The sequence below is a fragment of the Schistocerca americana genome, chromosome 8, assembly GCF_021461395.2.
Source record: "Schistocerca americana isolate TAMUIC-IGC-003095 chromosome 8, iqSchAmer2.1, whole genome shotgun sequence".
Taxonomy (NCBI): Eukaryota; Metazoa; Arthropoda; class Insecta; order Orthoptera; family Acrididae; genus Schistocerca; species Schistocerca americana.
The window spans coordinates 100,728,398-100,741,470 of NC_060126.1; the positions used below are offsets into that span (position 1 = coordinate 100,728,398).

General features: G+C 37.8%; 1 protein-coding gene across 1 annotated transcript in view; it reads left to right on the forward strand.

The window, feature by feature from the left end:
* LOC124545340 (probable ATP-dependent RNA helicase DDX52) overlaps positions 1-9,754 on the forward strand; it is a 56,386-nt gene extending 46,632 nt beyond the window's left edge. The window contains exons 10-13 of the mRNA XM_047124239.1: positions 1,536-1,686; positions 1,772-1,847; positions 9,219-9,383; positions 9,502-9,754. Coding sequence (XP_046980195.1) covers positions 1,536-1,686; positions 1,772-1,847; positions 9,219-9,383; positions 9,502-9,589 — 480 coding nt within the window. The 3' untranslated portion in view covers positions 9,590-9,754. The remainder of the gene's footprint in view (positions 1-1,535; positions 1,687-1,771; positions 1,848-9,218; positions 9,384-9,501) is intronic.
* Positions 9,755-13,073: the final 3,319 nt, after the last annotated feature.

A 13,073-nucleotide genomic window follows, 5' to 3' on the forward strand; every position in this document is an offset into this window, starting at 1 on the left:
ATAGAAAATAATATAAGTCAGTCAGTTGAATCATCATATTTTTTGTAATTGTTCCTGTGGAAGAGATACAAATCAGATTGCTAATTCAAATTGTGTGCATCTGATTACACTCATAATAATAAACAAAACAGACTGTTAGACTGTGACAATAATAATTAAGCAGAGAAACCAAGAGAGATCTAACTAAGCAGTAGTTACTGGAAGAGTTGTTAGAATACTCACTGTTATTTATGTTTCTTTTACAATAAAAATTTAAGCATAGCATGTGAGTAGTTCAGCGTTACTGATTAGTAGTCAAAAAGTTCAGTACTTTGTTATACTGCTACTGCCAATTGTCCCTTGGCCACAGAATTAAACAATTTACACTGTAAACACGGGTTGTCAGTGTTTAGTGTAAAGTTGTTTATAAATACTTGTGTAGGAATGTATTTAGAAAAGAGCACTGTTGGATGTTATCTCTTACATCACTGGGTACCAAAGACAAGGTTATGTAGATGGCCTGTCCACCCAAGAAATGTTAACGGAAAGAAAAATTGAAAATTTCATCATTTGTACTCACGGTCATACATATGTTCAGATGAGTATCGACAATATTTCCAGAAGTCGATTCCGACATTTGACATTATCGTACAACACGTGGAACAAAAGCAATGTCTGCTTAGACTCTCTTCATCTAAGCTAAAATCGGAGTGTGTATTTCAGAAGCTTCTTATGCCTACTCTCCCACACTTCCTGATTGGCTACTGTTGTGTCCAAGTGTAGGCTCTGTAGTCTCATTAGATGTTGGTCATGCAATTCAACACTCATATAATGGCATGTGCACCTGGATAGAACAACTGGATTCAGAAAATAAAATTTTAATGAGAAATGAAAAGATGATAAAAGTTATTAATGTGTGGGGATTCAGGTTGAGACTGACAACTGGGGTTGGGCACGTGCAGTGAAGTGCATTAGTCTTCTGTCTGGGGTCATGGACATAAAATAACATGAAGACTGTTGGAAAATAGTTCCATGCACAGCTGCTCTGCTGTTGTCACACTTGTTTCCACATAAAAGTAGTGTATCAGTCTTCTCTGTATTTATGTACTAATATATGTCATACTGCTGGATGTGTGTATGTGTTGCTGCATGCAACTACCCACTGCTGATGAGAATTGTGGCTTACAGAAAAAATGTAGAACATATGCAGTCTATGTGTCCTCTTTTCACTGTAGGATGGTACATTGCATATATTATTTGGACACCAAATACATTCTGGAGAAATCTTGTTGCCACTGTTTTCAGACTTCAGTTCTTCACAATGCACAGACTATACACAGCTGGGCAGGGATTTAGAATTGCAAAAGCTCAGTTTCCTGTCCCTCAAAACACACCACAGGTTCTCATTTTTTAATTAATAAGTAAAAGCATTTATCCCAATAAGTGAACAATGTTTGACATTCACTGCTGTGAGTCTACTGTTGCTATATTGAGTGTTCCCTTTTGAGACCTTTTTTCACGTCTGTATTTAGGTAGATAATATTTTTTTCTTACAGAGGGACAATGTTGTACAAAGCTTCCGAAGAGGGGATATTTGGGTCCTTATCTGCACAGAACTAATGGGACGAGGTATTGATTTCAAAGGAGTAAACTTAGTCATCAATTACGACTTCCCTCCTAGTGTCATCTCCTACATACATCGGATAGGTAAGGTTTTATTTGCTTTTTTAAAAATGAAGTTATGCTTTTTTTATTGCTTCTATGAATACTATTGTCTACTTTTTGGTTTCAGGCAGAACTGGGAGAGCTGGAAATCCAGGGAAAGCAATCACATTTTTCACAGAAAGCGATACAGTGAATCTCCGAAGGTAACTTTCAACATGCATTTCTTTAACTAGTTTACACATTCATCAGCATCAGCCAAATAGGACAACATTCATTGCTGAATGAACTCTTCAATTTTCTTCCACTTCTGCTCCATCAAGTACCATGATGTTCCACCAGTCCTCTTAATATCATCAAGTCATCTTATTTAGGCTCTTCCAATGCTTCCTTGTGCCTGTGAGGTCTGCAATAAATCATGTTATTGCTCCAAATGTTGGCTTCTTTCCTGGCGCTGTTGGAAGACCATTGCCATTTCAACAAAGTAATTCTATTGAGTAATCAGCTATTTCTGCTTGTGAAGGACTCATTCCTGATGTTTTTTCCTGAGGCTGATGCCTGATTCTGTTTCTCTATTGTTCTTTGTGTGCACTTCATAAATTATGAACATTCTCTATTGTCAGAACCAATGTTTGTAGGTTCTAAGATGCAGGGAGTTGGTTTGTCTGGAAAACCTGGAATTCTCAGAGAATCACATTTCATCTGGAAAAGTTGGGCAAATTTCAGGGAATTCTGTTTTTAACCTATCAATGTAATTTAATTTTATTGAGCTTTATAAATCACAAATTTTAAAGTGCATAGTATTTCAAAGTGTGTCAATTCTATGAATATTATTATGCCCATTGGCTAGTATGTCTCAGTCATGAGGAAAGAAAAGTTGTTATTGTGAGACATTGCCTCGCCCTCCCCCATTAATTTATCAGCAGCTTTTTATGACATAATCCTCCTCCCCATACCTGGAACTCTCAGTATTTTTTTCTAAGTTTGAGTAGTTGCCATGAATATGTTGCTGGTAGAATACTAGTATTGTACACTTTAGATTTTTTGTTCTTCGGAACTTCCTTTTTGACCAGAATGCACAGAAGATTTCTGAATGATGCATAACTCAATTCATGGAATTTCTGCTGTTTGGTTGGTTTGTCATGGCAGAATGTTATGGTCAAAGCAGATATATTTGGATGTGACTACAGTAAGTTTGTCGTCACTTTTAACCAGTCGAAAGTTTGTATTCATAACTTTTTTATCATGTTCCTCTTCAAATAAACTTCTAAAGATGCGATTTTCTGGCAATTTTGAGTCATACTTCACTCATAAGCACAATGTTGTCAATGAATTGTAGGTGTTTCTAGGACTGCTCATTGATTGGGTCTCTCTGTGATCCCATCCTCACCTTTGAATACATCTTCTGCAGCTAGGATAAACAACATAGAAGACACTGTATCACCATAGTGGACTTCTTTGACTATTGGGATCATGTGCTATATGAGATATTCATCTAGTCTAACCTATTGTTGCTTGTTCATAAATATGATTCAAGAGGCTTACGGGCTACTGATAAACAATGGCATTCTTTATGTCTGTGATCATTACTTTACATATTCCTGCAGTATTTCTGTCTGTGGTGGTGATCTTTCTTCAGGTGGGATATCAATAGTCAAAGAATACAGCGAGTGGTAGAAATTATGGCACAAGCAGTATCTTGCTTATATGGATAATCTGCCCTTTCTTGTTCTCAGTCTTAGCTACTTTAGATCTCCTAGTTACTACACAGGATTTCATAATTTTTATGTTATGTTTTTCTTTCATTGACTGCACCAATTTAATAAATATTCTCCCATCATCATCATCATTTAACAGTTCCAGTTTCCCGGGTACTGGTAATGAGCCTCTTCCACTTCATCCTGTCCAAATACATGTGTTCACAGAGAACATCATCCACTGCCCATCCTCTGGTCACCAGACCAGCCTAATCAAGTCCTTCCATCGGGTTTGAGGTCTTCCTTGAGGTCCCTTCCCATCCACCTCTCTTTCCTAATTTATTTTGGCTGTTCTGGTTGGTTCCATTCTCATCACATGCCCATATCATCGAAGTCTAGATGTGCCAGTTCGATCTAATAGGGATGTCTTTATTTCAGCTTCTATCCTCACCTCCTCATTCCTTAACTTGTCCATCTTGGTCTTCTGGATGGTGGATCTAAGAAATTTCATCTCTGGTGCTTGCAGCCTTGATGATTCTCTTTTTGTGAGGGTATATGTTTCAATACCATAGGTCAGTATTGGTATGAAATAGCTATTAAACATATCAGTTTGGCCGGTTTTGGAATAAAGTCATCCCATAAAAGTGATATTACTTTTTGGGTGAATTCAGATCCTTCTTGCACTCTGTTGGTGATTTCATTTCTGACCAAATTATCACTGGAGATTACACTTCCAAGCTAAGGAAAACTGTCCACACACTGTAGTTGGTGGTCTCCTAGTTTTACACTTGTTGATTGTCCATCTCTGTTGACTGCCCTCACCACTGTCTTGGTCTTGTTGAGATTATGTTTCTGGAACTGAGGTTTCCATTCATCGAGTCTGATCTGTACTTTGTCTTCAATTTTACCCCATATCATGATGTCATCAGCAAAGGCAAATATTCTCACATCCTTTCTTGTGCTGTTGCTCATAGTCTGATCTCAGCAGCCAGAGACTGTAGTCATGTGTGTGAGAGCTGTGTGTGTGTGTGTGTGTGTGTGTGTGTGTGTGTGTGTGTTTGTGTTTGTGTTTGTGTTTGTGTTTTGTAATTCTGATTCTGATGAAGGCCGCTTTGGCTGAAGACTTACTTGTTTGACAGTCTTTTTGTGGTTTGCTTTGCTTATCTGTTACTTAGCATCTGTTCTTTATGGAATGATTTGTGATGCATCCTGTGGAATGATTTGTGATGCATCTATAGTTCACTTTGGCTCAGGAGTGAAATCTCACTCTTTGCTAATCTTGAGCACTGTCACTTGAAGTTGAAAATTGTCTAAAGTAGTCTACACTCATGACCTCTGTCAAACCTGCTTGGTAAAGACACATCTTCACATACTACTCTCTTTAAAAAGTTAGGATCAAGTGTAATTCTTGGTTTGCCCATCTGGACTCACCGAACCTACTTCCATAAAATTTGTTTCTTGCACAGAGTATTAATACAAAACAGATTCTCTGCTGTAGGGTAGTCTACCATTTGTTTGCCGTGTTCATTTATGTTGCCTAATTCATATTGGCAACATCCTTAGATTATCCTGCGTATTTTCCGTTCAGCCGTGATATGTCCCATGAGTACCAGCAGTTGTGTTTTCTTCTGATGTTTTTGTTTTGTTAATGTTTTCACACAACTGTCCGATTTCATCTTCTGAGTTACTGCTGGCATCATATACAGGGATGACTATGATAGAAAACTTGCTGTTCAGTGTGGGTATAATATATATGACTTAAAAATATACAGATCTTCTTTTGCACCAGATTTTTTATGTTCTTATTTAGCAAGAGAGCAACATCATGTCTGAATACATCTTCATTGTTTTCTAGGAGGAGACTATCTGATGAAAGGGTTTCAGCATGTTTTCCACTTACAAGGGACCTCACAGGTTGCTCTACCCTCTCTGATTTTATGCATTTGTGTAGGATTTGAAGCTCAGTGTCATCACATCCATTTCCTAAAGCAGTACAGTGTACTTATCAAAAACACTAAAAAATTGATTTTGAATATTTCTGAGCAGTGTCAAGTATAAAACGTTTCTAGCATTTAAACACAGCCACTTGTAGCTGAGTGCGAAGCATTCGTGTCCCGTAATCATGAAGTCCCTAGTTCTAATCATGCTTGTACTAGTTACTCTTTTAGATACATTTATTTTGCTTCTTTTTTGTATTACAAATTGAAATTTAAGAAACAGATATTGGATGATAAATCTTAATACAAATAACTGCTTCTTATTTTAACAACAAAAAAGATAATCAATCATATCTAAAGGCTGTAAATTCAACAAAATACTTAGAAATTACAATTACGAACAACTTAAATTGGAAAGAACACATACAAAATGTTGTGGGAATGGTGATCCAGACTGTGTTTTATTGGCAGAACACTTGGAGGATACAGCAGATCTACTAAGGAAATTGCCTACACTATACTTGTTCGTCCTCTTTTGGAGTACTGCTGTGTGGCATGGGATCGTTGTCAGATAGGATTAATGGAGTACATTGAGAAAGTTCAAAGACAGGCAGCACATTTTGTATTATGGAGAAATAGGGGAGACAGTGTCGTGGACATGATACAGGTTTAAAACAAAGGCTTTTCTCGTTGTGGCGAAATCTTCTCACAAAGTTTCACTCACCAACTTTCTCGTCCAGCTGCAAAAATATTTTGTTGATGCTGACCTATGTACGGAGAAATGATCATTATGATAAAATAAGGGAAATCAGAGCTCGCATGGAAAGATACAGGTGGTCATTTTTCCTACATGCCGTTCAGGAGCAGAATAATAGAGAATTATTGTGAAGATGGTTCTGTGAACCCTCTGTTAGGCACTTAAGTGTGATTTGCAGAGTATCCATGTAGATGTAGATAATTCTGGGCCAACTGACTGCCATGTCACCCTCTGCCAGTAGCATCATTGGATGTGGTTTTGGAGGAGCATGTGGTCAGCACACCACTGTCCCAGTCATTGTCAAGTTTCTAGACCTGAAACCTCTTCTACTCATTCAAGAAGCTCTTTAGTTTGCCTCACGAGGCTGAGTGCACCCCGTTCCAGTCCTCCCACCAAGGAAAATTCCCATGCAGAACCAGGAGTCATACTCAGGTCTCCCACTTGGCAGTTAATTGCACTGACCACTCAGCTGCTGGGGCAGACATTTTTAACTATTAATTGCATGACAGTGCAAGTATTCACAACAAATTAAAATTTGTTACAAACATGGGAAATTTGAAATAGGAAAATTAATACTTTTTACTGCTAAAAACTGAACAGTATTATCAGTAAAAATATTTTTTTCATTTTGCAATAAGTCATTTCATTTTTTGTACCAATTTTTAATTTATTACAAATACTTGCATTTTTATGCAAAAAATAAAAAAATATGTTTTTATTAAAATGTTATTAAAAGTAATTGGTTCAGTATTTTAAATTAACATTTCAATTTCATAATTAATATAATTCAAATTAGAGTTAAAAACAGTTGTTGCTGGTGTGAATCAAACTTGTGACTTTGGAACGACTAGACTAGAAAGCTACACACTGAGTTACAGGCAGCTCTGTTTAACTGCTCACAAAGTTTTGCACCTTTATGCGCAGCAGCACTTCGGGATCTTCAGAGCTCATTTTTCAAGTGTTTCTGATAAGAGGTTTATACTGCTCTCGGACACAGTTATTGTGTTGTTAATCACTATCCATTGGTTTCTGTTCTTTCCTCTCAAACTTTTGCCTCCTCCAGAACCCTTGTGGCAGACTGATGTATGAGAGTGTGAGCATGCCACTGTACTCACCTGGGATGATTTTGTTTGAAAACTTGAGCTCGTGTCATATGCATGGGAAGTTGGTGGCTTTTTACAGCACTGCACTTGCTGAACCTGTAGCTACCCAAGAAGGAATTAAGAACTGAAGGGAGCGCCACTAAAAACATGAGTGGCCAGGTTGTGGAAAGTAAGCACTGTACGAAAATGGAGGACATCTTATGTCTTACAGCATCTAACTGTCAGTGTTGGAAACAGATGAGAGGTGGCCAAAGATATCTATAGAAGAAAGTGAGGATTTGGCACAAATAAGAGAAAGTAATGCCGAAACCTCTGCTGGTTGTCAGTCCAGACACCATGAAACATGAGCCCACAGGCGAGTTATTGGGTATGCTGCCAGAACAATTCTCCCATAAAAAATGTGTTTCTTGTGTCTTGGTGTATCTTCATACCTCCACAAAATGCCTGGCTGTAACACACTAACCACTTGTGCACGACATTTGATCTAACATTTGTGATCTCTTTTCAAAAGCAGTCAGATACTTCATAGAAAACATGGCATTTTACCATATGTTCTTGAGACACAGATTCTGAGTGAATGCTTATCTGTCAAAAACACAAATATTTTAATTTTATATTGACATGGTGAAATTGAAATGCACCATTTGTGATTTTAGCGCATGATTTCTGTGTTGTATTTGAAACGACGTGTTTTATAACCAGTGAAGACTCATTCTATAAAAACAGTGATGCTCCAGATTTTTTTAAAAATATGTCTAAAAATAAATCCAGGTGTTCTTTTGTCCTGGGAAATGTGTTTTAGAACCACTTTATGTGCATGCTCTCCTCATCCACAATTCTATTATCAGAACCTGACGAACAGTGTGTGACTCAATTTCTGTTGTTTCCGAGTCATTCTTGCTGTTCACTGGCAATTTAAACATGTCAAATCTCTTCACTTGTGAAATTTTTATCAGCTCTGGGTACTGATAAATCTTCCGATAATAGGTTTGAGATTCTCAGTTACCTAAAAATTTCTTAATCATCTCAAGACATGAACACTTCATGAAACACCCCTCTCTCTCTCTCTCTCTCTCTCTCTCTCTCTCTCTCTCTCTCTCACTTCATCTCTTCATATGCTTCTCGAATTTCTGCATTTTCTCACTTGCGGTATGCCCAAGTTGTCAGTAAAACTTAGAAGTGCTCAATTGCATGACATTAATGTCACTTGTTTTCTGAGCATGAGTGAAAAAACTGCTTCAAGAACAAATTACTATGGATGACTTCATTGCAGTAGCAAGCTGAAATTCACACTTAAAGCATTTGCAATGTTGACCTATCATTGTGGCCGAAGACATGCCTCAACATATAGAATGCTATACTAACGGTTTCTTTGCCAACAGCCTTGCCGCAGTGGTAACACCAGTTCCCATCAGATCACTGAAGTTAAGCGCTGTCGGGCTGGGCTAGGGCTTGAGTTTTATGAGCGCTGTTGGCAAGTAGGGTGCACTTGGCCCTTGTGAGGCAAACTGAGGAGCTACTTGACTGAGTAGTGGCAGCTCCGGTCTCATGAACTGACATACGACTCGGAGAGTAGTGTGCTGACCACACGCCCCTCCGTATCCCCATCCAGTGATGCCTGTGGGTTGAGTATGACATGGTGGCCGGTTGGTACTGTTGGGTAACATGGCCTGTTTTGGGCAGGATTTACTAACAGTTTCTTTATTTGAAGACATTGTACACATTACATTTCTTGAACATATATAACTATCCTTTTATCCTGGAAAATTACATTTTAGATAAACTGATCAATATTGTGACAGCATTTGCAACAGAGACTGATATACCTTGACAGCTTCATGACATGTCGCAACAGGGACTGATATACTTAACAGCTTCACGACGTGTTAAATTTGTTGGGTAAACTTGGCATAAATACCTCCGGAATATCAGTATCGACAATAAAAGAAACCTATAAACAGATTGAAAATACTGCCAAAATTTAATGTACTTTGTAGATTCTGACTTAATTAAAGACAAGGATTAGTGATTCCAGAATACTGACTCTATTTCTGTGTTTGATGTTTCCTTCCTTCATTTGCAGCATTGCTCAAATGGTCAAAGATTCAGGGTGCGAGGTACCAGAATACCTACTTAAACTTAAGAAATCCAGTAAAAGGGATCGGCGTAAACTTGAAAAGAAGGCCCCTCAACGAGAACGGATATCTACTGTTCCACTTTGTGATATTGAGAAGCAGAAAAAGTTGCAGTAAGTGTAGAGTTAAACATTTTATATATTGAACAGTGACTATAATTTAGTTGTATTTGAATGTTAAAGATGATTCTTTACCTTCAGCTTTTACACTAATACTTTCTTAATGTTTCAGACAGAAGATTCGGGCCATAAAAAGAAAGAAAAAGGAAGACAACGAAGATAGGCCTCAAGCATCTAAGCAGAAAAAGCAAAAACTTTAATGTTTATAAAGTTGTAAATAGACAGCACGAAGTTATTTGTTACAATGTTGGTAATATCTACTGTTAACAAATACAATTTTGTGTTTGCTGTAAAAGCTTTTCTTTGCACCTTGGATACTGGAAGGCAGATGCTATTTTAAATAATAAATATATGTACACAGCAGACAAGCTCAGCTATCATTTCAGCGAATGTGCGAATTGAAGCGCAATTTCATCATCTGGGCTTCAGTTTTATGTTCAGATAACTGTATTGTGGATGAAACACTGAGATTTAGGAATATACACTGTATTTGTTGATCACATGATGAATTGTATACTACATTTCGCTATAACTGTGTTCCACATTTTATTTGAAATAATTTCAAATAACAAGGTAGTACAATGGAACTAACGTGAAAATAGTTTGCGGTTAAGAAATTTCTGAATACCCAGTGCTTTGACAATGTAATAAGATTTGGAAGGTCCATTAATGGAACTGTGATCAGAAACGTGTATTTACTGAAAGAAAAGCAGAGTTTAAACACAGTTTGTAGTTTATTTTATTTAAAATTTCATTTAATGACTACTTTGTATTAATATATACTTATGATTAACTAAAATAGTTTTGTGTGTGTGTGTGTGTGTGTGTGTGTGTGTGTGTGTGTGTGTGTGTTCGCGCGCGCGTGCATGTGTGCGAGAGAGAGAGAGACGAGTTGGGGAGGGGGGGGGGGGTGAGGTTTGTCTGACAGGTAACTCCAGTCATTTCAGAGAAGTCATTTCATGTTGGGTTCTCTATTTATTGAATTCTTTTTAGTGCATATCATCGACCCAACATGTCAGCTTCACAAATTTAGGCGGCAAGTGACTATTAGACATAGCTAACACCTCACTTTCATTGTAAATATTTCATTGATATGTCACAGAAACAAATCAAGAAGCCTAATGTTGGTAATTATTTTTAAATTATTTTTTTAAATTCTAATCTTTAATATGAGGGTAGTTCGAAAAGTTCACAGATCCCATTGCAAATCTCCCTGAGAGGATGGCACAGAGATCACAGCATTGGGCTCCACTCCTCAGGTGCTACAGTTACAATTTTTATCTGCCTGTAGGCTAGGACTCCATCTCTGATACTATTGCTTGCCTCCCAATGGCTCAGACTGTACATGGGGGTGCCAAATTAATACACTCACAATGTAGTTCAGGAATTCTTTAAGCTTGGTGTGGAAGTACTGTACACCAAAAATGATTCATGAGTTTTATCGTTTCTACAGCACTGTAGAATAGTAAATAGCTTACATTGTTTGTTTAACAACAACAGACTGTTACTTCAGTATTTTCTGAGATATCGAATAGTTGTGGTCGTCAGAATTACCTTTATGAAGTGAAGTACAGCAAATTATATCCAAAAGACCCATGAGTTTTTCAAGTATTAGCAAACTTTATGTATTTAATGACATTTTTATGCAATGTATTCCATGTTTCAATCCGTAATGAGTTCCTTAACTCTGAATATGGTTTCCTTGTGACTATACAGATACGGGTAAAGGAAAGAACTAGATTATCGGCTCTCTTGTCACATTTTCAATATAGTCAGCAAGGTATTGCTCATATGGAAGGAATTTCACTGTCCGAGGTTCAAAATATGAGCAACAAATTGAAAAATGAGTCTTGAAATGCAGTAGCAAGGTAAACATGGTCAAAAATGCATTACATTCCCTAGAGCAGACACAGAAATAAGATGAATGGTAGTGGAAAACCACAGAAAACCGATGCAGGTGGTTAAGAATGTGTTGGAGGATGATGAAGTGCCTGTATCTACCATAACTCTGCAGCAAAGGTTCAATAAAATGGTGCTCCGATGATATCGTCCTACCAAGAAACAGAAACTTGCCCCAGTGATGAAACAATGACTAGAATGGACCAAAAAGTACAAAACTGAACTGTAGATGACTAGAAAGAGGTAAATGAGCTATATCATCATTGTATTTCTCCTTTTATGATAATGACTTGCAAATGAGACATATGATTGCCTCTCAGTTCTGACAAAACCAGGATCCAAATTGTACAACAAAAAACAGAATTTGTGAGACACAGGAGCGATAAAAAGTTCCTAGGAGATTGCATAGTTCAATGAGTCAAGCATCCTACGTCAGTAATGGCTTTGTTTGTAATGAGTAGCAAAGGAAATGTACACCTTTATGTTGTGAAAGGGACAATACATCAATATCAGTACTGGGAACTTGACTTCTTTTTCAGGTGAAAGAATGGTTTCCTGACAACAACTACATCTCTATGCTTGATTCAGCACTCCGCCACGAGGCAAAATATGTGACTAAATATTTCAGTGAGACTGTAATTCCTACTTTAGTCTGGTTAGGGAACTCCCCAGACATGAATCCCATTGAAAATGTCTGGCAAGGACTGAAGAGGGAAATTGCAATGGGAGATATATCCATGAATCACATCAGGCTGCTGGAGAAACTTGTGGCAGAATGTTGTTGTTGTTGTGGTCTTCAGTCCTGAGACTGGTTTGATGCAGCTCTCCATGCTACTCTATCCTGTGCAAGCTTCTTCATCTCCCAGTACCTACTGCAACCTACATCCTTCTGAATTTGCGTAGTGTATTGATCTCTTGGTCTCCCTCTACGATTTTTACCCTCCACGCTGCCCTCCAATGCTAAATTTGTGATCCCTTGATGCCTCAAAACATGTCCTACCAACCGATCCCTTCTTCTAGTCAAGTTGTGCCACAAACTTCTCTTCTCCCCAATCCCATTCAATACCTCCTCATTAGTTACGTGATCTACCCACCTTATCTTCAGCATTCTTCTGTAGCACCACATTTCGAAAGCTTCTATTCTCTTCTTGTCCAAACTGGTTATCATCCATGTTTCACTTCCATACATGGCTACACTCCATACAAATACTATCAGAAACGACTTCCTGACACTTAAATCTATACTCGATGTTAACAAATTTCTCTTCTTCAGAAACGATTTCCTTGCCATTGCCAGTCAACATTTTATATCCTCTCTACTTCGACCATCATCAGTTATTTTACTCCCTAAATAGCAAAACTCCTTTACTACTTTAAGTGTCTCATTTCCTAATCTAATCCCCTCAGCATCACCCGATTTAATTTGACTACATTCCATTATCCTCGTTTTGCTTTTGTTGATGTTCATCTTATATCCTCCTTTCAAGACACTGTCCATTCCGTTCAACTGCTCTTCCAAGTCCTTTGCTGTCTCTGACAGAATTACAATGTCATCGGCGAACCTCAAAGTTTTTATTTCTTCTCCATGGATTTTAATACCTACTCCGAATTTTTCTTTTGTTTCTTTTACTGCTTGCTCAATATACAGATTGAATAACATCGGGGAGAGGCTACAACCCTGTCTCACTCCTTTCCCAACCACTGCTTCCCTTTCATGCCCCTCGACTCTTATAACTGCCATCTGGTTTCTGTACAAATTGTAAATAGCCTTTCGCTCCCTGTATT